Source organism: Mustela putorius, unplaced genomic scaffold (genome assembly GCF_011764305.1).
Source record: "Mustela putorius furo isolate JIRA1106 unplaced genomic scaffold, ASM1176430v1.1 tig00003871_pilon_pilon_pilon, whole genome shotgun sequence".
Taxonomy (NCBI): Eukaryota; Metazoa; Chordata; class Mammalia; order Carnivora; family Mustelidae; genus Mustela; species Mustela putorius.
The window spans coordinates 10213910-10240612 of NW_025422023.1; the positions used below are offsets into that span (position 1 = coordinate 10213910).

The 26703-nt window shown below is 41.2% G+C and overlaps 1 protein-coding gene and 1 long non-coding RNA gene across 4 annotated transcripts in view; one reads left to right on the forward strand and one right to left on the reverse strand.

Annotated features, from left to right (window-relative positions):
• Positions 1 to 7649, reverse strand: part of MANBA (mannosidase beta) — a 122884-nt gene extending 115235 nt beyond the window's left edge. For 2 of the 3 annotated variants that reach the window (XM_004748157.3, XM_004748156.3), the window contains exon 1: positions 7381 to 7649. In XM_004748157.3, coding sequence (XP_004748214.1) covers positions 7381 to 7557 — 177 coding nt within the window. In that variant the 5' untranslated portion in view covers positions 7558 to 7649. Of the gene's footprint in view, positions 1 to 2327; positions 2360 to 7380 lie in introns of those variants that run through there. The other variant, XM_045067051.1, reaches the window with a different exon arrangement.
• A 10-nt stretch (positions 7650 to 7659) lies between these two features.
• On the forward strand, positions 7660 to 25419 carry LOC123388075. The gene is made up of 2 exons (XR_006602618.1): positions 7660 to 8072; positions 24930 to 25419. It is a non-coding gene; the product is annotated as an uncharacterized LOC123388075 (long non-coding RNA).
• Positions 25420 to 26703: the final 1284 nt, after the last annotated feature.

Genomic DNA, 26703 nt, shown 5'->3' on the forward strand with positions numbered 1-26703 from the left:
TGAAATGTACCATAACAATAAGTTTTTAAAGTGTATTTACATGACAATTGTCTCTTGGCTACTTCAAGAATACAAAAATGTACATTTATCCACACTAATGCACATATTTTATTAGAATTTATCTGAGTGATAATCGGCAGATTAGGGCCTCCAAGGGCTCCTAGGACAGAATGATTAAGACTAAATTGTTAGGCACATGTATAGCTACCATGATAGCCTTGACATTTATATTTTATAAACTGACATATCTAAAAAATCTTCTCTGATCATTTGTCCCAATTACATAAGAAGGATACAAGAGAGTCGTAAAATTTAGAGAATTCCTAAGTATTTGGTGCCTACCAGTTCTTAGTATATGTGTATATTCATATATTTATAAAATGTTTTCATCAATTTTTAAGTGTAGATTTCAAATATGAACACATCTTCATAATGGGAGTCTATGTAGTTATTAAACATTAGTCTAGATCTATACTTACAGACATGTATAGATACAGAATGATGTTCACCATGTATTTTAAATGAATAAATACTTATAAAACCATTACAGGAATTGATTTCATTTTTATATTATTGTATTTGTATGTACTTAGAAAAATCTGGAAAGACACACATAAACATTTTTATAATGGTTACTTCTGCTTTGTAGTATGTTTTTTATTGTTTTTCCCTTATTCTTTATATTTTATATTTTTGTGCATCGATTTTTTTGTTCAATAAGCATTAAACATTTATAATTCTTTAAAAAATAATTTTAAGAGAGGAAATAAGAAAATTACCAGTATGTGAGAATTTCATACATGAAAAAGTAATGTTTTATATCAGTGAACAAGAGAAATTGTTAAATTATGAGATATAAAAAACTAACCATCTGAAAACCTCAAATGGATCAAAATTTTAAATATATAAAGGAATTATAAAGATACAAAAGAGGAAATACATATAAATATTTACTTATTGGGGTAAGAAGGAATTACTTTCAAAGTAAAATATCCAAGACAGAAACAATCATGAAAGGAAAAAACCTTACAAGATTTCAATATATAAAAGAGACATTTTGGGGGCACCTGGGTGGGTTAAAGGCTCTGCCTGCGGCTCAGGTCATGATCCCAGGGTCCTAGGATGGAGCCCTGTATCAAGCTCTGTATCGGGCTCTATGTTCAGCAGGGACTCTGCTTCCCCTCTCTCTCTGCCTACTTGTGATCTCTGTCTGTCAAATAAATAAATCTTTCTAAAAAAATAATAAAAAAGAAATTTTTGAAAATATATAACCAGAAGTCTAATAAATATGTATTTTAGATGAAGAGCCAACACAAAAATAAAGGACATAAGTAACCCGAAATCACCAATAAACATGAAATAAACATATAAAAGATGTTCAACCTCACTATAAACTGTGTTTGGTTTTGGTTTTTTTAAAATAATGTCCAAATGGGGCACCTGGGTGAGTATCCCACTCTTGATTTTGGCTCAGGTCATAATCTCAGGGTTCTGGGATTGAGTACCCCCACCCCAGGGGCCAGGCTGCCTGCTCATCAGGGAGTCAGCTTGGGAGTCTCTCTCCTTCTTCCTCTACCACTCCCTCTTCTCGTATGTGCCTGCACCCTCTCTCTAAAATAAATAAATAGTCGGGCCTGGGTGGCTCAGTGGGTTAAGCCTCTGCCTTCAGCTCAGAGGTCCTGGGATAGAGTCCTGCATCTGGTTCTCTGCTCAGCAGGGAGCCTGCTTCCCCCACTCTCTCTCTGCCTGCCTCTCCTAATTGTGATGTTTCTCACTGTCAAATAAATTTTAAAAATCTTTAAAAATAAATAAATAAATAATAAAATAACAAATCATTTTAAAAAATAAGTAAATAAAATAATGTCCAAATCTAGCACCTAAAATGAGCACTCTGATAAAAGAATGGGAATGTAAAACTGTTACAGTTTTTATTATTTATTGAGAAAAACTGTATTGAGAAGCAGGGAGCCAGGAGATCTCTCCCTCTCTCTGTGTCAAATAAATAAATAAAATCTTTAAAAAAGAAGTACATATTAAAAGACCAAAAAAGGGGGTGCCTGGGTGGCTCAGTGGGTTAAAGCTTCTGCCTTTGGCTCCAGTCATGATCCCAGGGTCGTGGAATCGAGCCCCACATCTGGCTCTCTGGGTTCTCTGCTCAGCAGGAAGCCTGCTTCCCTCTCTCTGCCTGCCTCTCTGCCTACTTTGATCTGTCAAACGAATAAATAAAATCTTAAAAAAAAAAAAAAAGACTAAAACAGTGTATACCCTTATGAATCAGCAATTGCACTTCTAAAAATTGTTTAAGAAAATAAGGATATATGGAAAACCTGGGTGGCTCAGTGGGTTAAAGCCTCTGCCTTTGGCTCAGGTCATGATCTCAGGGTCCTGGGATGGAGTCCCATGTCCGGTTCTTCACTCAGCGGGAGCCTGCTTCCTCCTCTCTCTCTCTGCCTGTCTCTTTGCCTACCTGTGATCTCTGTCAGATAAAAAAATAAAATCTTAAAAAAAAAAAAAAGAAAGAAAGAAAATAAGGATATATACTAATTAAAATTTATTTATTTTAAAGATTTAATTTTTTTTTTTTTTTTTGACAGAGAGAGACGCAGCCAGAGAGGGAACATAAGCAGCAGAAGTGGGAGAGGGAGAAGCAGGCCTCCCACTGACCAGGGAGCCGAATGCGGGGCTCAATCCCAGGACCCTGGGATCATGACCTGAGCCAAAGGTAGATGCTTAACGACTGAGCCACCCAGGCACCCTACAATAACTAAAATTTAGTTAAAAGGATCTTCATCAAAGAATAGAAAAAATCGAGTCTGGTAACTATCCAACAGTGAGTGATTGATTATAAATGACAGCAAATATATATAACAAAATCAAAAAGAGCCCTTAACCATGGTTTGTAGAAATATGTTTATCGTGTACAAAACTATCAAAAATATTCTATACGAAAAAGTAGTTATGCTGTATATTTAAATAATTATCAAAAATGTGTATAGACAGAAAAGTTCTGAAAGAATATAGTGTATTTTAACCCACTGAGCCACCAGGTGCCCCCAAGAATATAGTGTATTTTAAAATTTTAATAGTAGTTATCTCTGAAAGCCAGGTTTCCCAGGTTTTCTTCTTCTCACCTATATTTTCTAATTTTGGCATACTGAGAATATCTTTATCTAAAAAAAGAGAAATGTGGGACACCTGGGTGGCTTAGTCAGTTGGGCATCTGCCTTTGGCTCAGGTCACGATCCCAGGGTATGAGAATCTAGTCCGACATCCAGCTCCTTGCTCTACAGGGAGTCTGTTTCTCCCTCTGCCTCCTGTTCTCCCTGCTTGTGCTCTCTCTCTCTCTCTGACAGATAAATACATAAAATCGTTTTTAAAATTAAAAAAAAAAAAAAAGCTTTTCAAACTTGCACCACTGAGAATTGCATAGGAAAGCTGAAAACAGTCATAACAAGTGTCCCCTTATCTAAGCACTTAAGATATCAGGCAGGTCCATTCATGCAACTCTATGCTCCAAACTCCCAACAGCTTCCCCATTACATGCAGAATAAAAACCAACGTGTTTCCCATGGCTTACAAGCCCTACAAGATCTGCAGTAGATGCCCTCTTTGAACACATTCCCTTCCCCAAGAGCTCACAGGGCCCTAGTCACACTAACCAGCTTACTATTCCTACAACTTCTCCAGCACGTTCCCATCTCAAGGCCTCTCCCCTCTCCGACTTTTTTCTTTTTAAAACTGATCTTATCAAAAAGATCTCTGCTTAAAAGTTACTTTATCAAGACAGCTATCTTTAACCACTTTATTCTTTTTTTTTTTTTTTTTTAGATTTATTTATTTATTTGACAGAGAAAGAGAGATCACAAGTAGGCAGAGAGGCAGGAACAGAGAGAAGGGGGAAGCAGGTTCCCTGCTGAGCAGAGAGCCTGATGCGGGGCTTGATCCCACCACCCAGAGACCATGACTGGATCTGAAGGCAGAGGCTTAACCCACTGAGCCACCCAGGCGCCCCTAACCACTTTATTCTAATAGCATTCTTCCCCACCAGTCTTCTACCTCTGCTTCCTCTTATCGACTTTATTTCTTTTCCGTGTACCACCTGCCATTATATTATCTATTAATTTGTTTATTGTCTATCTCCTCCACTGGAATGCCTAATGGAACAAAGAGTTTGTTTTCCTCACCACTCAGTTTCAAGCACTTTAAATAGTGCCTGCTACATTGGAAGTGCGGAATACTTACAAGATAATTAGGGGAATGAGTAAATAAATAACTTTGGCCAAGATATGTTTCAAGTTCTTGTGTAAAAACAGTATTTGGCCTTATCTGCTCTAAACGATAGATTTCCTGAGGCCAACACCAAAAGGGTAGTTGTAATAAAGCAGGTGGAGTAACAGCACCTTATTAACTCAATAATACTGATGTTGCTGATGATTAGGCCCAGAGTTACCCAATCCCCAAAAGCCTCCCCCCACCCACCGACCTCTCACTGCACTACCATTTAAAACCTACATCTTGGGGCGCCTGGGTGGCTCGGTAGGTTAAGCTTCTGCCTTCAGCTCAGGTCCTGATCTCAGGGTCCTAGAATCGAGCCCTCCATAGGGCTCTCTGCTCAGCAGGGAGCCTGCTTCCCCCCTCACTCTGCCTGCCTTTCTGCCTACTTGTGATCTCTCTCTGTCAAATAAATAAATAAAAATCTTCTTTAAAAGGTTTTAAAAATTGGGGCGCCTGGGTGGCTCAGTGGGTTAAGCCGCTGCCTTCGGCTCGGGTCGTGATCTCAGGGTCCTGGGATCGAGTCCCGCATCGGGCTCTCTGCTCAGCAGGGAGCCTGCTTCCTTCTCTCTCTCTCTCTGCCTGCCTCTCAGTGTACTTGTAATTTCTCTCTGTCAAATAAATAAATAAAATCTTAAAAAAAAAAAAAGGTTTTAAAAATTAAAAATAAAAAAATAAAACCCACATCTTTGAAAAGTGAATTGTGGAAAATCAGAGAAGGAGATGAACCATGAAAGACTGCGGACTCTGAGAAACAAACTGAGGGTTTTAGAAGGGGGGGGAGGTTGGGGGAGCCAGGTGGTGGGTATTAAGGAGGGCCCGTATTGCATGAAGCACTGGGTGTGGTGCATAAATAATGAATCTTGGAACACTGGGAAAAAAAATATTTTGATAAGGGGGAAAATAAAATAAATAAATAAATAAATAAATAAATAAAATCTTTTCAGAAAAGAAAAAAAATTTTTTAAAAACCCACATCTACCTTACTGAACTTAAAGTTTTTCTAAGAATTTCTGAATATATTTAACAAACATTATAAATTATTTCCATGAAGAAAAGTGAGTTATTTCATACTCTGAGCAACCTCTTTCTCGTTAGCTAGTAACCAAACCCTGTTTCTTAATATGTAGCCTTGTAACATGAAATAATCATCTGATTTGCTAAAGCCACTAATTATTTCTCACTGCCCTTAATTTTTCAGTAAAATGAAGCAAGGAGAGACCCTGCAAAATAAACACAGGCACTCTCAAAGCATGTGTGAGGGAAGCCTCAGGGAACCAAGGTCTGCTGTAGCCTATGTCACAAGTAGTTTGTTAACTAAAAGTAGTTAAAGTACCCAAATTTGAAAATTAGTTATTTTAAAAAAGATAAACTGGACTATGGTCCATTAGTTATTTTAAAAAAGATAAACTGGACTATGGTCAGTGTCATTTACAAGGTTCACTTCCTTTCTGATACACATTTCTTTTTTTTTTTTTTTTTTTTAAGATTTTATTTATTTATTTGGGGCGCCTGGGTGGCTCAGTGGGTTAAGCCGCTGCCTTCGGCTCAGGTCATGATCTCAGGGTCCTGGGATCGAGTCCCGCATCGAGCTCTCTGCTCTGCAGGGAGCCTGCTTCCTCCTCTCCCTCTCTCTGCCTGTCTGCCTGCTTATGATCTCTGTCTGTCAAATAAATAAATAAAATCTTTAGTCAAATAAATAAATAAAATCTTTTTTTTTTTTTTAAAGATTTTATTAAAATCTTTAGTCAAATAAATAAATAAAATCTTTTTTTTTTTTTTAAAGATTTTATTTATTTATTTGACAGACAGAGATCATAAGCAGGCAGACAGGCAGAGAGAGGGAGAGGAGGAAGCAGGCTCCCTGCAGAGCAGAGAGCTCGATGCGGGACTCGATCCCAGGACCCTGAGATCATGACCTGAGCCGAAGGCAGCGGCTTAACCCACTGAGCCACCCAGGCATCCCACTGATACACATTTCTTGAAGAAAAGCTCATGTATACAAGATCAGAAATTCTGCATAACCCTACTTGATGATGCCGTCATTTAAGTAAACTGTGAATGATATTCCCCATAGTCAACCACAGGAATATCATAATTTTTCACACCACCACGGTAAGCGTAGTACAGTTGAGAACCCAGACTGTGGAATGGAGTCTGGCCAGCCTGGGCTAGAATTCCACTTCTGCCACTTAGTTGCTGTGTGATCTGGAGTAAATTCTCTACCTTCTCTGGTCTCCCTAACTCCGTATTATCCATAAAACGGAGATAAGAAGATCTACTCTTGTAGAGATGTTCTTGGGGCTAGTAAAATGTATCAAAAACATCTTGTCCCAGGCAAGAACGACTGAGGAATGGGAATGGTACAGTGCACAAAAACAGTGGAAGGTGTTAAAGTCTGGAAAAGCTCTCAACTTCTCTGCACACAGGCAGCCAAAGAGGAAACCGTCCTCCACAAGGAAATCTATAAATTGGAAGATCTCTTAACACACACACACAATGTGCCCGAAGAAACGGCACCTTTCTTCATATCCCAATCAGCCTTAAAAATTATCTAGCCTTTACACTAGCACTAATAATCCTAACCTTACGCTTGTATGTCTCATTCTCCTTATCTTAGGGTTGCATCAATCCCAACCCGACTCCCTGAGGTCTACAAGCTAAAAAGAGAAAAACCAAGACATCACTGAATATAGCTAACGCTTAGCAAAACTAGTGTCCCCTAAAGGGTCCATATAAACAGTAAACCCCCGCCTTACGCTTTGTCGGTAACAAGCCCCTTCTATGCTCCTCAGTGAACTACAGCAATAGGAAAACCTCCAGTAGAAACACTAGGCGCCCAGTATGAACTTCCGCTTTCCGAATTAGTGCAGTCCCAGACTGGGTCCGGCGGCCCGCACCAAGCCTGGACCCCAGCGGTGCTCTCCGCCTACAGGAGATTAACTGCTTCAACATTTCCCCGCCCCATACCACAAGACCCAAAGAAAAGTTAGGACCAAACCCAGGAACACAGCCCTAAGGCTCGGGGGCTGCTAAGCCGTTCCTGCGCCCCTCTCAGCACATGGGGCACGCGGGTGCAGGTTGCGGCGGGGCGTCCGCACACAGTACCTGGATGAGGCCCCGCTGGAACAGGGCGCTGTGCACGCAACCGGGGACCCTCCCTGGCAGTTCCAGGGAGCCGTTCCCGCTGCGGATCCTCCAGCTTCCCCGCAAGCTGAGGCTGCGCCCGAAGGCGGTGGTGCCCGCTCGGCACAGGGCGAGCAGGAAAAGCAGGCGGAGGCGCATACCGAGAGCCGGAGCTGCGCCAACCGCGCCTGCGGCCGCGGAAGCGCGAATTCCTCGGAAGCCGCCCGGGCTCCGGCGCTCCCCGTCCGGGCCCCGCCCCCGGCTCCGCCCCCAGGTCAGCTGAGAAGCTGGGGCGACCCGGGCTCCCGCGGCCGGGCGGGCTAGCGCAGAGCTCCGGTGGGTGGGTGGGCAGAATCTGGTCCTGGTGGTACCTCGGCAGTCTGGGCAATTTTCAGCGCTTATTCCTGCTGCTCCGCTGTCTGAGCCAAAGGCGAGAACAGTGCTGCGCAATTGGGACACACAGATCCCTGGGCACGAAGTGCGCTCAAAGCCTCAGGGAGCTCAAGGACCGACAGTAGGGTGATGAGACGCAGCGAGAGAGGCTTCCAACCGCTTCAGACAACCGAAACACGGAGACACTCACCGCCTCAGCTCCCCCAAATTTCCCGGGACCTTCATCCACACTTCAGAGGCCTGTCGGGCGGCAGTAACGCTCACCTCCTGCAGCTCCACAGGTGGGTCTCAGAGCGCACTCCCACCCTTCAGAGATGAAACAGTGACTAAAATTACCTGATTCGTAGGGTCATTTTGAGGGCTGAGAAAATCCGTGTACCGCGTGGAGCGTAGGGCCTCCCCCAGAAAAAAAACAGCAAGTTAGTTAATGTTAGTGGACTACGACCCTCTGTTTTGAAAAGCCTCACAGAGGACGCTTCCTGAGGTTCCAGAAATGTGCACCAGATGTGCAGGCAAATTTAAAATCCTCCAAGTCTCCTCCTCTCAGTAAGGGTGAGACTTGAACTGGGAAGTTTCCTGAACTCAAAAATGTAGACAGTCCAATTTTTTCAGGTTGTTATACGCATAGAAGGAATTAACATGTATGGCTGTTCCTAACAACGCAGGGGTACCCAAGGAAGAGCACAGGTTTATTTCGGGTTTCATTGTCACGTGGTCTACTTAAGTCCCATTTTGCAATAGGATGTAACGCTGATCCTAGGAAGAGGACACGAAATTTTACATTGCATGAAATGGATTTATACCCGTGCTGATATTATCTCCCTTGTTTTCATATTTAGGAGGAAGCTTGTGAACGGTTCTCCCCTCATCAAATCTGAGCTTTGTTTTGGCTATTTATAATGACCCTGGAAGTGCCTGAACCTGTAGACACAGGACAGTGTTTTACAGAGGCATTATTTTTTCACAAGCCTAGTGTCTTGGCTTTGGGGGTATTATGGATTATCCAGTCCAAGCCTCTGGTTTTGCAGCTAAGGGAACAGAGTCCAAAGAGGTCAGGTGACTGGCCTGTCATACAGTGGCAAACAGAACCAAAATTCTCCAGTTCTGACTTAGTCTCCCTGTAGTAGAGACTACTGATCTTGAGCAGGCTGTGGTTGGTTCAGAGCCTTCCATACTTCAGCAGCATTCTTACTTTTGATAGGAACAAAGCTCTCAATTCAAATAATTTGCCATAACTCAATGCAATAAATAGTCAGCCTTGGTCTGTTCAAAACTAATTACAAGATATGACAGCAAGAGTAGCAAAGGAATTTTTTCATAAATCTCAGAGATTCCATTAAACCCAGTCAAAGGAAAACTCATCCCAGCCAGTATATTTGGATATATTCTGTTGTTCTATTAAGAAATAGTTTAAAGGGGTTCCTGGGTGGCTCAGTCAGCTAAACATCTGCTTGCAGCCCAAGTCATGATCTCAGGGTTATGGGATCAAGCCCCAAATTGGACTTCTGCTCAGAGAAGAGCCTGCTTCTCCCTCCCCTTGCACCTGCTCACACGGGCAGTCATGCTCTCTCTCTCTCTCTTTCTCAAATAAATAAATAAATAAAATCTTTGGGGGGGAAAAATGAAACAGTTTAAGGAATCTATTTTTTTAAAAAAGAATACTCACCAGGACACAAACATGGCATGACATTGATTGCTTCACTTTGAAATCTTATTTGATGTTTTCCAAAATTCAGATTGTTTAAATTAAATGATAGTTTCCTGGTTTAAAAAGACAAGGCTTATAGAAATTAAATGATATGCAGGGTCAACATCCTGCTACAGAAGACCAATGAGGGCTTTTTGGCTCGCATGACCATGCTTCCATCATCTCTAAATATATGAAGTTGGTAAACTCATTAGATTAGAACACCAAGGTATACCAAGGCCAAGGATGTTCCAATCCCATGAGATAATTACATAAATTATAATGAGGGGAAGAAAAATGATTCAGTGTCTGCTTAATCCCCAAAGCTAGGGACAACAGGCCAGAAGTATTTCCCTAGAAAGTTATACAAAGAACTCTTAAACTCAACAATAAGTTCACAAATAACCTGGCTAAGAAGTGGACCAAAGACTTGAGCAGGCAAGTCACCTAAGAAGATATACAGATGGCAAAGAAACATATGAAAAGATGTTCCACATCATTTATCATCAAGCAAATGCAAATTAAAACAATGAGATACCACTACACACTTGTTAGAATGACCAAAATTCAAAATACTGACAACACCAAATGTTGGCAAGGATGTGGAGAAACAGGAACTCTCATTCATTGTTGATGTGAATGCGGAATGATAAAACCACTTTGGAAGATACTTTGGTGGTTTGTTACAGAATTAAATATGTACTTACCTTATGATCCAGCAATCACAGTGCTTGATATTTACCCAAAGGAGTTAAAAACTTATGTCCATACAAAAATACTCAGGAGCACCTGGGCGACTCAGTCGATTAACCATCTGATTCTTGATTTCAGCTCAGGTCATGATCTCAGGGTCATGAGATCAAGGCTGGGTATGGAGCTTGCTTAAGATTCTCTTTCCCTCTGCCCCTCCGCCTCCTTCCTCTACTCATGAGTGCATGCATGCATGCTTGCTCTCACTGTTAAAAAAAAAAAAAAAAGCATATGGATGTCTATAGTAGTTTTATTAGTAGCTGTTAAAACCTGGAAGCAACCAAGATGTTGACATCAGTAGGTAAATGGATAAATAAACTTTGGTATGTCTAGACAATGAAATATTATTCAGTGCTAAAAAGAAATGAACTATGAGCACTGGGTATTATGTACAACTAATGAATCTTTGAACACTATATCAAAAACTAATGATTCACTATATGTTGGCTAACTGAATATTAGAAAAGAAATTTGGAGAAAAGTGAGTCAGAAAAATCTTATGACCAAAAGAGATACCATATAACATGTATTACTACTTATTAGATATAAAATTATGATACAAAAATGGTATTTGTTATTTCTATTGCACTTTTTAAAGGATTTTATTTATTTATTTGACAGAGATACCGAGAGAGCACAAGCAGGCAGAGCAGCGGAGGGAGAGGGAGAAGCAGGCTCCCCACTGAGCAGGGAGCCCAATGTGGGACTTGATCTCAGGACCTGAGATCATGACCTGAGCCGAAGGCAGTTGCTTAACCAGCTGAGCCACCCAGGCGCCCCTTTGATTGCATTTTAAAACTGATAAATTAATCTTGAAAAAAACAAAACAAAAAAAGAAACTATCAAGCCGTGAAAAGACAGGGAAGAAACTTAAATACATATTACAAAGTAAAAGAAGCCATTCTGAAAAGGCTATTAAAAAAATAAGATTCCAAGTGTATGATACTCTGGAAAATGTTAAACTATGAAGACAGTAAAAAAGATGAGTAGTAGAAAGATGCCAGGGGTTAGGGAGGGTTGAATATATAGAGCACAGAGGACTTTTAGGGCAGGGAAACTACTCTGTGTAACCATAATGGTGGGTATATATTGCTATACATTTGTCAAAACCTATAGAAGGCATCACACAGTGAGTGAACTGCAGCATCAACTATAGACTTTGGGTGATAACGTAAGTTCATCAGTGGTAACTGTTGGGTCCATTATCAAAGGAACGAGACTGAGACAAAGTTACGCAAAGCCTTATTCTATGCCAAGCATTAGAAGTTAGACTGACCGGCCAGGGCCGCCTCTGAAGAGAGCGACGCCCCTTGGTCTTACAGGCTAGTTTTTATAGGGCACAATCACAGACATCTGCATATGTGGCTTTGGCTGATTGGATGTCTCCTACCTGTGTGTTTTAGTAACAGTTACCAATGGCCTTGTTTTAGGTATATGTTTTAGTAATAGTTACCTGGAATTGGCCTTGTTTTAGGAGTGTGTGTTTTTTTCTTTTTAAGATTTTATTTATTTGTCAGAGAGAGCGAGCACAGGCAGACAGAATGGCAGGCAGAGGCAGAGGGAGAAGCAGGCTCCCTGCCGAGCAAGGAGCCCGATGTGGAACTCGATCCCAGGATGCTGAGATCATGACCTGAGCCGAAGGCAGCTGCTTAACCAACTGAGCCACCCAGGCGTCCCTAGGTGTGTGTTTTAGTAACAGTTACCTGGAACCGAGAGCAGTAACTTTTCTAGACAACAAAATGTCTACCTAGGCAACATGGAGTCACCATGGCTAAGTAGGCCCATGCAGGCCCTAGGGGATTAACATGGTTTAAGGTGGAATCAACCCCAACAGTAACAAAATGTACCACTCTAGTAGAGGATGTGATAGTGGGGGAAGCTGTGTATGTGTGGAGCAGGGAATATATGGGAGATCTTTGTATTTTTCATTAATTATGCTGTTAACTTGAAATTGCTCTAAAAATAGTCTGTTAAAATATATATTTCTAGAAATTCTGTGGGTCAAAGAAAGAAGACTTCCAGTTAATGATGTGTTGTGTAAAGATCTTGGAAGTTATCACTGCATCCTAAAAATAAGCAAAAAGCTGAACTGAAAATCACTAATTCCATCAGAGAATTCAGGTGATGGCAAAACACTACCCCCAAAACTGGAGAGAAAGGTGGATACAGAGAATCATGGCTTACTATAAGCAGAAACCCATGAACAGAAAGCTCCTCAGGAACAGCACTGGGTAGGAAAACCCACACTATAAATGATGAATTGCTGGAGACTGTGAGTTAAAAGCTCTATAGGGGCCCAGGCTTAGGGGTCACCCAGGCTTTTGTGGGTTTTGCTTTCCAGAGCTCAACCAAATTCTCACACTGAAGATTAGAAAATAGTTCCCTGATACTTCAGCAGGAGGAGATGGAAAGGAACCATTTTGAAATACATCAGACCATTCTGATCTTCTTAATAAGACCTGTCATCAAGAGAAACCATTTAACCAAAGCCTAAACCTTTGGGGTTTTATCAGGGTCTAACCAATCTGGAAGAAGGGAAATTCTAACTCCAACATTATTTATAGATTCAATGGAATTCCAGTTAAAATCCCAGCTAGTTATTTTGTGGATTTTGATAAACCTATTCTCAAGTTTATAAGAAGAGGCAAAAGGCCCAGAATAACTGAGACAATTTTGAATAAGCCAAACAAAATTGAACACTACCCTATCAGGAGCGCAGCAGAGTTGGGAGAGAGCTGAGCTACCAGGTGTTGGAACAGCCAATCAAACCAACAAGGAGCCAAAATGAAAGTAACAGTGAAGACTTTAATTACTTACTGTGATAGTATAAACAAAAGGCTAAAATCAAAGATGCCAACTCCCCCTGCTCCATTTCCCCCATGAAATGGCATACAAATTGAGGGTCAGGTGGATCAGCAGAGATACGGGCATTGTCTCACTGTTGAGGGAACCCTGAACAAAAGGTTCTGGCTGCTTTATGAGCCCTAGGGGGAGGGAAGAGAGGAAGGGCTAACAGTAGAAAATTACTGGGTAGTGAGTTTAAGTAGGGATAAATGAGATTAAGGTTTCCCATTTGTCCTGCCCCATAAGGAGGTATTGGCAGAGTCAGCTGAAGAAGACTTCTGCCCAGGACCTCAGATAAAGAGACCCAGGAATGAAGTTATAGGGGATGGGAATGTAAATATGTGAAGAACATGAACAGCGGACATCAGTCCTTCACAGCAACTCTGTTTAGAGACTGTACTACTTGACGGTATACCAAGTCTGATATGAGGGGATGGATGGCTTTTTCCCACAAAGCCTGTCAGGTAAGACCTTTGTAATTGCCTATGGTCAGGCCTGAAAAATTACACATACATCATGTGATCCAACAAATCTGATAGTGCTGGAGATTTATCCATGGAAGATATATAGAGTTTGGGACAAGCTCCAACAGAAGAGTCATGGTGTAGACCCTTATATTCTATAACAAAGCTATGCACTTCGCCATAAAAAACTACTCTGAAAAATGTGTCTTAGTATGCTACTGGGTCTTACCAAATACCAAACATCTGACCATGGTACATTAAAGGACTATGCAGCCTGAGCAGAGGATTATCAAAGCAACCAAGTCATAAAGCTGGGCAGAAGCATCAATGTCCCATTGTATGTAGGAAATGGTATATTCAGGCTCAAGCAAAGCCCAAGGCACGCAAGTAAACTATAAGAATAGGTGGTGTAAGGGCACCTGGGTGGCTCAGTGGGTTAAGGCCTCTGCCTTCGGCTTAGGTCATGATCCCAGGGTCCTGGAATCGAGCCCCGCATCAGGCTCTCTGCTAAGCGGGGAGCCTGCTTCTCCCTCTCTCTCTCTCTGCCTACTTGTGATCTCTCTTTCTCTGTCAGATAAATAAATAAAATCTTAAAAAAAAAAATAGGTTCTTGGGTGCCTGGGTGGCTCAGTGGGTTAAGCCGCTGCCTTCAGCTCAGGTCATGATCTCAGGATCCTGGGATCGAGTCCCACATCGGGCTCTCTGCTCAGCGGGGAGCCTGTTCCCTCTCTCTCTCTCTGCCTGCCTCTCCGTCTACTCGTGATTTCTCTCTGTCAAATAAATAAATAAAATCTTTAAAAAAAAAAAAAAAGGTTCTGTAGCCTTCCATGTCACTTAGTTTGCCATACCGATGACCTCATGGGGAGTTCCTTATGACCAACTAACACAGGCCTGATTCACATGTAGGCTGCTGGTACAATATATTGGAACTGAGTGTAAAAGTATAGCTGCCAGCCACATTACAGCACCATTCAGGAATGGCCCTCCATGACACTGGTGAGAGGAAATCTCATTACACAAAGTTGTGAGACCTGTGTTTGATTTTTTACTTCATGTGATACAGGTAGCTTGAGCTATAATTATATATTGAACATCTGAGCTGAGCCAAAAGTCTTGTTTGGTTGGGGCCTTAAAAGGGCTGTAAAAGAGAAAGAAGTGCCTGGGTGGCTCAGTTGGTTGAGTGTCTGACTCTTGATTTCAGCTCAGGTCATGACCTTGGGTCATAAGTTGGAGCCCCATGTTGGGCTCCACGCTTGGCAGGGAGTCTGTTTTTCTCCCTCTCCTGCCCCTTCCCGTGTTTGTGCTCACTCACTCTCGCACGCTCTCTCTCTAAAATAAATAAATCTTTAAAAAGGGGGAGAACCTTAAATGAGGGTGGAAACTGGGTGACATGGAGGTCTGGGTAGATAATATGTGGATGGACGCTATAGGAGTGGGCACAACACATGCAGTTTTGTTGTGTCTCACATTAATGCTCAAAAAACAACATGTACCACAGAGGAGGGTCTGGAGAATCAAGTACACAGAAAGCCCAGTCCTTTGGATTTTAGCCAGTTTCTCTGTGTACCACCCCAGTACTTGACATTGAACGCATGAAGGAAGTGATCATAGGAGCAAAGATGAAAGCCAAGCAGACCCAACAACATGGGATTTCTCTCACCAAATACGATCTTACTGCCTTCGCTGGTTGCCCAACCAGCCAGAAGCAGAGACTGATGCTGAGTTCTAGATAATGGTACCAGCCTACCACCTATTGGCAGGTTGATTACACTCAATCCTTTGCCCCTTGTTGGGGCCATCACATTGATTTACTGGAATTAACACAATGTCTGAAAATGTTCTGCCTTCCCTGACTGCAGTGTCTCCATAGCACCATCCTAAACTTATAGAATTCTTTTTTTTTTTTAAGATTTTATTTATTTATTTATTTATTTATTTAAAGATTTTATTTATTTATTTGACAGACAGAGATCACAAGTAGGCAGAGAGGCAGGCAGAGAGAGAGGAGGAAGCAGGCTCCCTGCTGAGCAGAGAGCCCCATGCAGGGCTCCATCCCAGGATCCTGAGATCATGACCTGAGCCGAAGGCAGAGGTTTAAACCACTGAGCCACCCAGGCACCCCAAGATTTTATTTATTTATTTGACAGAGAGAGATCACAAGTAGATGGAGAGGCAGGCAGATAGAGAGAGAGAGAGAGGAGGAAGCAGGCTCCCTGCTGAGCAGAGAGCCTGATGTGGGACTCGATCCCAGGACCCTGAGACAATGACCTGAGCCGAAGGCTGCGGCTTTAACCCACTGAGCCACCCAGGCGCCCAAGTTATAGAATTCTTCTTTTGAAATGGTATCCCTATGACATTGCCTTAGAAAATAGACCTACTCAATGTCAAAAGAAATGTGAAAAAGGCCTCATGAACTTAAGAATCACTAATTTGACCAAGTACCTTATCAGCCAGGAGCAGCCATCCAGAACAAAACAAAGCAAACACTGAAACAGTGGAAATTTCAGCTTAGGTGTCAGAGGACAGTATCTTGTGAGGTTGAAGCCCTTTCCTTCAGGATGCAGTATATACACTGATTCTCTGGCTAGTTTTTGTGCTGTGTCTCCCAGAACTAGAAAACTCGGGTATAAGAACCAAGATGTAGAAGTGGCTGTTGCCTCTCTCATCATCATTATCAGTGACTCACTAATGGAATTTGTCTTTCCTATTCCTGAAACTGTTGACTCTGTTAGGTCAGAAGTCTTAATTCCAGGGGTGGGACAGATACAGGGTTCCACCCAATTGAAAGTTGTGACTAATATTTTGGAGTCACTTTGGGTTCCTCATGCTATTGGACAAACAGGTAAAAACATAGAGTTAATGTACTTGCTGGGTAATGAATTCTGATAGCCAGGTGAAGCTGGAGTTGCTACAGCCTAATGAATAAAAGGAGGATTCAGTTCAGAAACTTAGGGAACATCTCAGTGGAACATCTCTAACATCTCTAACTACTTCCATGCCCAGTGTTAACTGTCAATGGGAAATTACAATCAACGTAACCTAATAAACTCAAAACAACTCAACATGCAATCCACATGGGCCTCAGTAGCCCCAGGCCTACCCAGTCAGTCCATGGTTATTCTGGCTGCTATCATCACTTTAAATCTCAGATGAGGCAACATGCCACAAAAACTAGAATCAGACTTTCCTAGCAACTGCCCAAAGGTGCTTTCCTACTTTCTCTGACTCACTTTTCTTTTCCTACACTCTCAATATTCTGGGATCTTACCTCCCAAAGAAAACATTAACAATTAAACTTTGCCTCCATCTCTCTTTGCTAGAGCATTCCAACAAAGAAAATCTTCTCTCTCAATTTCTATTCATTAGCTTAATTGTTCGTTCTAGGCTGTCCAATAAAAATTAGACTTCCAGAGCTATTCAGTAGAAATATAATGCATGACTCATAAGTTTGACAATATCTAGTAATCACATTTTTAAAAGTAAAGAGGAGCACCTGGTTGGCTCGGTCAGGAGAGCATGTGACTCCTGCTCTCAGGGCCATGACTTCCAGGCCCACATGGGGCATGGAGATTCCTTAAAAAAAAAAAAAAAAAAGGAAGAGTGGGGCACCTGGGTGGCTCAGTGGGTTGGGGCCTCTGCCTTCAGCTCAGGTCATGATCTCGGGGTCCTGGGATTGAGCCCACATCAGGCTCTCTACTAAGCGGAGAGCCTGCTTCCCCCTCTGCCTGCCTCTCTGCCTACTTGTGATCTCTCTCTCTCTGTCAAATAAATAAATAAAATCTTTTAAAAAAAGAGAGAGTAAAAGGAAACAGTTGAAATAAATTTTAATACATTTTATCTAAACCAATATGTAAAAATACTATCATTTTAACATATTCAATGTAATTATTGAGATATTTTACATTCTTTAATACAAGGTTTCAAAATCTATTGTAAATTTTATACTTACAGCACATCTCAATTTGAATGGTAACTTTCGATCTGTATTCAATATCATACGTTTTACAGTGAAAAATATTCACATACCCAATTTGTTCTGAAATATCGGTGCACAATTTCCCATGGATCTCATATTTCTGAACATCTTGTGAGCAGAGGCCCTGGATACTTTTGTTCTGCACTATCTTGTAAAGGATATTTGTATTTCAAACAACTTTGGAAGAAGAACACCCACCCATGTCTTAGTTTAGGTAGTCAGGCAGAGAGCAAACTCTCCCTTCCAGTGCCTTTTTGTTCTATTTAGGTTCTCAGCAGATTAGAGGATGCTGAGTCACAACTGGGAGGACAATCTGATTTACTTAGCCTATTGATTCAAATGCTAATCTCTTCTGGAAGCATCTTCACAGACACACCCAGAAATGTATAACCACTTATCTGGGCATCTTGTGTCCTAGTCAAGTTAACACAAAAAGTCAGCCATCATACAGTTCAGTGAGTTTGGCAAATGTATATATACTTGTGTAATCACTAACCCCATTAAGATATAGGACATTTAATCCTAGAAAGTTTCCTTGTGCTTCTTTCTAATCAAATTATCCCCATCCCAGGTAACCATGTTTCTGATTTCTATCACCAGAGTTTAATTTTGTCTCTTCTTGAATATCCTGCAAATGGACTTGCACACTATGTTTTTTTACTTCTCTTTTTCGGTATAATGTTCTTCACATTTATTCATGACATTCATCCTTATTCTTTTTTTAAATTTTTTTTATTTTTTATAAACATATATTTTTATCCCCAGGGGTAAAGCTCTGTGAATCACCAGGTTTACACACTTCACAGCACTCACCAAAGCACATACCCTCCCCAATGTCCATAATCCCAACCCCTTCTCCCAACCCCCCTCCCCCCAGCAACCCTCAGTTTCTTTTGTGAGATTAAGAGTCACTTATGGTTTGTCTCCCTCCCAATTCAATTTTACTTCATTGATTCGTCTTCTACCCACTTAAGCCCCCATGTTGCATCACCACTTCATATCAGGGAGATCATATGATAGTTGTCTTTCTCTGCTTGACTTATTTCGCTAAGCATGATACGCTCTAGTTCCATCCATGTTGTCGCAAATGGCAAGATTTCATTTCTTTTGATGGCTGCATAGTATTCCATTGTGTATATATACCACATCTTCTTGATCCATTCATCTGTTGATGGACATCTACGTTCTTTCCATAGTTTGGCTATTGTGGACATTGCTGCTATAAACATTTGGGAGCACGTGCCCCTTTGAATCACTACGTTTGTATCTTTAGGGTAAATACCCAGTAGTGCAATTGCTGGGTCATAGGGCAGTTCTATTTTCAACATTTTGAGGAACCTCCATGATGTTTTCCAGAGTGGCTGCACCAGCTTGCATTCCCACCAACAGTGTAGGAGGGTTCCCCTTTCTCTGCATCCTCGCCAGCATCTGTCATTTCCTGACTTGTTGATTTTAGCCATTCTGACTGGTGTGAGGTGATATCTCATTATGGTTTTGATTTGTATTTCCCTGATGCCGTGTGATATGGAGCACTTTTTCATGTGTCTGTTGGCCATCTGGATGTCTTCTTTGCAGAAATGTCTGTTCATGTCCTCTGCCCATTTCTTGATTGGATTATTTGTTCTTTGGGTGTTGAGTTTGCTAAGTTCTTTATAGATTTTGGACACTAGTCCTTTATCAGATATGTCGTTTGCAAATATCTTCTCCCATTCTGTCAGTTGTCTTTTGATTTTGTTAACTGTTTCCTTTCCTGTGCAAAAGCTTTTGATCTTGATGAAATCCCAAGAGTTCATTTTTGCCCTTGCTTCCCTTGCCTTTGGTGTTGTTCCTAGGAAGATGTTGCTGCGGCTGAGGTCGAAGAGGTTGCTGCCTGTGTTCTCCTCAAGGATTTTGATGGATTCCTTTCTCACATTGAGGTCTTTCATCCATTTTGAGTCTATTTTCATGTGTGGTGTAAGGAAATGGTCCAATTTCATTTTTCTGCATGTGGCTGTCCAATTTTCCCAGCACCATTTATTGAAGAGGCTGTCTTTTTTCCATTGGATATTCTTTCCTGCTTTGTCAAAGATCAGTTGACCATAGAGTTGAGGGTCTATTTCTGGGCTCTCTATTCTATTCCATTGGTCTATGTGTCTGTTTTTGTGCCAGTACCATGCTGTCTTGATGATGACAGCTTTGTAATAGAGCTTGAAGTCCGGAATTGTGATGCCACCAACGTTGGCTTTCTTTTTCAATATCCCTTTGGCTATTCGAGGTCTTTTCTGGTTCCATATAAATTTTAGAATTATTTGTTCCATTTCTTTGAAAAAGATGGATGGTACTTTGATAGGAATTGCATTAACTGTGTAGATTGCTTTAGGTAGCATAGACATTTTCACAATATTTATTCTTCCAATCCAGGAGCATGGAACATTTTTCTATTTCTTTGTGTCTTCCTCAATTTCTTTCATGAGTACTTTATAGTTTTCTGAGTATAGATTCTGTGCCTCTTTGGTTAGGTTTATTCCTAGGTATCTTATGGTTTTGGGTGCAATTGTAAATGGGATTGACTCCTTAATTTCTCTTTCTTCTGTCTTGTTGTTGGTGTAGAGAAATGCAACTGATTTCTGTGCATTGATTTTTATATCCTGACACTTTACTGAATTCCTGTACAAGTTCTAGCAGTTTTGGAGTGGAGTCTTTTGGGTTTTCCACATATAGTATCATATCATCTGCGAAGAGTGATAATTTGACTTCTTTGCTGATTTGGATGCCTTTAATTTCCTTTTGTTGTCTGATTGCTGAGGCTAGGACCTCTAGTACTATGTTGAATAGCACTGGTGATAATGGACATCCCTGCCGTGTTCCTGACCTTAGCTGAAAAGCTTTCAGTTTTTCTCCATTGAGAATGATATTTGCGGTGGGTTTTTCATAGATGGCTTTGATGATATTGAGGTATGTGCCCTCTATCCCTACACTTTGAAGAGTTTTGATCAGGAAGGGATGCTGTACTTTGTCAAATGCTTTTTCAGCATCTATTGAGAGTATCATATGGTTCTTGTTCTTTCTTTTATTGATGTGTTGTATCACATTGACTGATTTGCGGATGTTGAACCAACCTTGCAGCCCTGGAATAAATCCCACTTGGTCGTGGTGAATAATCCTTTTAGTGTACTGTGAATCCTATTGGCTAGTATTTTGTTGAGAATTTTCGCATCTGTGTTCATCAAGGATATTGGTCTATAGCTCTCTTTTTTGATGGGATCCTTGTCTGGTTTTGGGATCAAGGTGATGCTGGCCTCATAAAATGATTTTCGAAGTTTTCCTTCCATTTCTATTTTTTGGAACAGTTTCAGGAGAATAGGAATTAGTTCTTGTTTAAATGTTTGGTAGAATTCCCCCGGGAAGCCATCTGGCCCTGGACTTTTGTTTGTTTGGAGATTTTTAATGACTGTTTCAATCTCCTTACTGGTTATGGGTCTGTTCAGGCTTTCTATGTCTTCCTGGTTCAGTTGTGGTAGTTTATATGTTTCTAGGAATGCATCCATTTCTTCCAGATTGTCAAATTTGTTGGCGTAGAGTTGCTCATAGTATGTTCTTATAATAGTTTGTATTTCTTTGGTGTTAGTTGTGATCTCTCCTCTTTCATTTATGATTTTATTTATTTGGGTCCTTTCTCTTTTCTTTTTGATAAGTTGGGCCAGGGGTTTATCAATTTTATTAATTCTTTCAAAGAACCAGCTCCTAGTTTCGTTGATTTGTTCTATTGTCTTTTTGGTTTCTATTTCATTGATTTCTGCTCTGATCTTTATGATTTCTCTTCTCCTGCTGGGCTTAGGGCTTCTTTCTTGTTCTTTCTCCAGCTCCTTTAGGTGTAGGGTTAGGTTGTGTACCTGAGACCTTTCTTGTTTCTTGAGGAAGGCTTGTACCGCTATATATTTTCCTCTCAGGACTGCCTTTGTTGTGTCCCACAGATTTTGAACCGTTGTATTTTCATTATCATTTGTTTCCATGATTTTTTTTCAATTCTTCTTTAATTTCCCGGTTGACCCATTCATTCTTTACAAGGATGCTGTTTAGTCTCCATGTATTTGGGTTCTTTCCAAACTTCCTTTTGTGGTTGAGTTCTAGCTTTAGAGCACTGTGGTCTGAAAATATGCAGGGAATGATCCCAATCTTTTGATACCGGTTGAGTCCTGATTTAGGACCGAGGATGTGATCTATTCTGGAGAATGTTCCATGTGCACTAGAGAAGAATGTGTATTCTGTTGCTTTGGGATGAAATGTTCTGAATATATCTGTGATGTCCATCTGGTCCAGTGTGTCGTTTAAGGCTTTTATTTCCTTGTTGATCTTTTGCTTGGATGATCTGTCCATTTCAGTGAGGGGAGTGTTAAAGTCCCCTACTATTATTGTATTGTTGTTGATGTGTTTCTTAGATTTTGTTATTAATTGGTTTATATAGTTGGCTGCTCCCACGTTGGGGGCATAGATATTTAAAATTGTTAGATCTTCTTGTTGGGCAGACCCTTTGAGTATGATATAGTGTCCCTCCTCATCTCTTATTATAGTCTTTGGCTTAAAATCTAATTGATCTGATATAAGGATTGCCGCTCCTGCTTTCTTCTGATGTCCATTAGCATGGTAAATTCTTTTCCACCCCGTCACTTTAAATCTGGAAGTGTCTTCAGGCTTAAAATGAGTTTCTTGGAGGCAACATATAGATGGGTTTTGTTTTTTTATCCATTCTGATACCCTGTGTCTTTTGACAGGGGCATTTAGCCCATTAACATTCAGGGTAACTATTGAGAGATATGAATTTAGTGCCATTGTATTGCCTGTAAGGTGACTGTTACTGTATATGGTCTCTGTTCCTTTCTGATCTACCACTTGTAGGCTCTCTCTTTGCTTAGAGGACCCCTTTCAATATTTCCTGTAGAGCTGTTTTGGTGTTTGCAAATTCTTTCAGTTTTTGTTTGTCCTGGAAGCTTTTAATCTCTCCTTCTATTTTCAATGATAGCCTAGCTGGATATAGTATTCTTGGCTGCATGTTTTTCTCGTTTAGTGCTCTGAAAATATCATGCCAGCTCTTTCTGGCCTGCCAGGTCTCTGTGGATAAGTCAGCTGCCAATCTAATATTTTTACCATTGTATATTACAGACTTCTTTTCCCGGGCTGCTTTCAGGATTTTCTCTTTGTCACTGAGACTTGTAAATTTTATTATTAGGTGACGGGGTGTGGGCCTATTCTTATTGATTTTGAGAGGCATTCTCTGAACCTCCTGAATTTTGATGCTCGTTGCCTTTGCCATATTGGGGAAATTCTCCCCAATAATTCTCTCCAGTATACCTTCTGCTCCCCTCTCTCTTTCTTCTTCTTCTGGAATCCCAATTATTCTAATGTTGTTTCGTCTTATGGTGTCACTTATCTCTCGAATTCTCCCCTCGTGGTCCAGTAGCTGTTTGTCCCTCTTTTGCTCAGCTTCTTTATTTTCTGTCATTTGGTCTTCTATATCGCTAATTCTTTCTTCTGCCTCATTTATCCTAGCAGTGAGAGCCTCCATTTTTGATTGCACCTCATTAATAGCTTTTTTGATTTCAACTTGGTTAGATTTTAGTTCTTTTATTTCTCCAGAAAGGGCTTTTATATCTCCTGAGAGGGTTTCTCTAATATCTTCCATGCCTTTTTCGAGCCCGGCTAGAACCTTGAGAATTGTCATTCTGAACTCTAGATCTGACATATTACCAATGTCTGTATTGATTAGGTCCCTAGCCTTCGGTACTGCCTCTTGTTCTTTTTTTTGTGGTGAATTTTTCCGTCTTGTCATTTTGTCCAGATAAGAGTATATGAAGGAGCAAGTAAAATACTAAAAGGGTGACAACATCCCCAGGAAAATATGCTTTAACCAAATCAGAAGAGATCCCAGATCGTGAGGGGGGAAAAGGGGGATAAAAAGAGGTTCAAAAAGGAAGAAAGAAAAAAAAAGAAAAGAAAAAAAAAAGAATGAAGAAAAATATAAAAAAGAAAAAATATATATATTAGATAAACTAGTTAAAAAACGTTAAAAAAGAAAAGGGTAAAAATTTTACGAGAAAAAAAAAAAGAAAAAAAAAAGAAAAAAAATTAAATTAACTGCATGACTAAAAAAAATCACAGGGAGGAAGCCATGAGTTCCATGCTTTGCTTTCTCCTCCTCTGGAATTCTGCTGCTCTCCTTGGTATTGAAACCGCACTCCTTGGTAGGTGAACTTGGTCTCCGCTGGATTTCTTGTTGATCTTCTGGGGGAGGGGCCTGGTGTAGTGATTCTCAAGTGTCTTTGCCCCAGGCGGAATTGCACTGCCCTTACCAGGGGCTGGGCTGAGTAATCTGCTCAGGTTTGCTTTCAGGAGCTTTTGTTCCCTGAGCGCTTTCCATAGAGTTCCAGAGGACGGGAATACAAATGGCGGCCTCCTGGTCTCTGGCCCAGAGGAGCCGAGAGCCCGGGGCCCCACTCCTCAGTGCGCCCTCAGAGAACAGCGCCCAGTTACTCCCATCTGCCTGACCTCCGGCCGCGCTCCCGAGCTCACTGAGCCTGCGACCGGTTCAAGGTAACACCAAGCTGCGAGCTTACTGTCGGCTCTGTCTCTGTAGCCGGCTTTCCTGTTCCAATACCTGCAAGCTCTGTGACACTCAGAGACCCTCGATCCCTCTGTGACCCTGCGGGACCTGAGGCCACGCTGACTCCGCGTGGGCTTTGCCCCGGTTTAGCCTCTGGAGCGATGTCCCTCAGCGGAACAGAATTTTAAAAGTCCTGATTTTTTGCGCCATTGCTCTGCCGCTTGTCGGGAGCCGGCCCCTCCCCCCGGGGTCTATCTTCCCGTGGCTTTGGATTCACGTCTCCGCCAGTCCTACCTTTCAGAAAGTGGTTGTTTTTCTGTTTCCAAAATTGCTTTTCTTCTTCTCTTCGATCTGCCGATGGATTTGCAGGTGTTTGCAATCTCTAGATATGCTATCTAGCTGGTCTCCTGCTAGCTGAAGTAGTCTCAGCCTGCTACTTCTCCGCCATCTTGACTCCCTCATCCTTATTCTTGAAAGATCTTTTTCTTGATATAGTATTCCAGGGTGATAGTTATTTTCCCTCAGTGCATTGAATATAATATTCTACTATCTTCTGTTTCCAGGATTTATTGAGAAATATTTCATTTTCTTTTTTTTTTTCAATTTTTATTTATTTATTTGACAGAGATCACAAGTAGGCAGAGAGACAGGCAGAGAGAGAGAGAGAGGAGGAAGCAGCCCCCCCACTTGAGCAGAGAGCCCGATGCGGGGCTCGATCCCAGGACCCTGAGATCATGACCTGAGCCGAGGGCAGAGGCTTTAACCCATTGAGCCACCTAGGTGCCCCGAGAAATATTTCATTTTCGTTCTTTAGTTGATCTACTTATTGTTTCTTTGCAGGTAACCTACCTCATTTGCAGAAGAAGTGGCAACTCTATATGGACCTCTGGACTACAAGTGGGAGGCACTGTGTTGAGGCTTGTAGAAGTGGGTTCTGGTATAAGACACTCCAAGACCCAGGAAACTGTGTATAGGTCATACAAGAACATTGGTTTCCATATCGAGGTCTGCAAAAAGATGATCACCTGGCCAAGGTGGCAAAGTCTCCTATGAATTGTGTTGTAGGCCTGTGGACATTTATTGAATGTCTTTATACCCATACCAGGCAAACAACAGTCCACACCATGAACTGCTAGAGAACTTTTTCGTTTTCCTATAATATCCCCCCCATTACCTTCTACTGAGAAAGCTTAACATTATGCTCATAAGAAATGCTTAAAGGAATTCAGATGTTTCTCACAAAGGATACAGGCATACCTCAGAGATATTGTCGATTTGGTTCCAGACCACCACAATAATGTTAGTGTTGCAATAAAGTGAATCAGATTAATTTGTTGGTTTCTCAGTGCATGTAAAAGTTATGTTTACACTATGCCGTAGTCTATTAAGTGTGCAACACTGTTATGTCCAAAAAGGCCATGCATGTACCTAAATTTAAAAAAATACTAACCATTGGGATACCTGGGTGGCTCAGTGGGTTAAGCCTCTGCCTTCAGCTCAGGTCATGATCTCAGGGTCCTGGGATTAAGCCCTGCATGGGGCTCTCTGCTCAGCAGGGAGCCTGCTTCTCCCTCTCTCTGTCTTTCTGCCTGCCTGTCTGCCTACTTGTGATCTATGTCTGTCAAATAAATAAAATCTTGTAAAAAAATTTTTTTTAAATACTAACCATTATCTGAACTTTGAGCAAGCCATTATCACTGATTGCAGATCTCCATAACAAATATAATAATGAAAAAAAATTGAAATATTGTAAGAATTACCAAACTGCGCATACACAAAAATTAACTCACAGTGGGTAAAAGACCTCAACGTGAGGCAGGAATCTGTCAAAATCCTAGAGGAGAATATAGGCAGTAACCTCTTCGACTGGGCCAGAGCAACTTCTTTCAAGACACATCTCCAAAGGCAAAGCAAACAAAAACAAAAATGAACTTTGGGGACTTTATCAAGATCAAACCTTCTGCACACCATAGGAAACAGCCAACAAAACAAAGAGGCAACCCAAAGAATGGGAGAAGATATTAGCAAATGACACTACAGACAAAGGTCTGACACCCAAGACCTATAAAAAACTCCTCAAACTCAACACACACAAAACAGATAATCACATCAAAAAATGGGCGGAAGACATGAACTGACACTTCTCCAAAGAAGACATACAAATGGCTAACAGACACATGGAAAAACGTTCATTATCATTAGCCATGAGGGCAATTCAAATCAAAACCACATCGAGATACCACCTTACACTAGTTAGAATGGCCAAAATTAACAAGGCAGTGAACAACAAGTGTTGAAGAGGATGTGGAGAAAGGGGAACCCTCTTACGCTGTTGGTGGAAATGCAAGTTGGTGCAGCCACTTTGGAAAACAGTGGAGATCCCTTGAGAAATTAAAAATAGAGCTTTGCTATGACCTTGCAATTGCACTACTGGGATTTACCCAAAGATACATATGTAGTGAAAAGAAGGGCCACTTGTACCCCAATGTTCATAGCAGCAATGTCCACAATCACCAAACTGTGGAAAGATGCCCTTCAATGGATGAATGGATAAAGAAGATATGGTCCATATATACAATGGAGTATTATGCCTCCATCAGAAAGAATGAATACC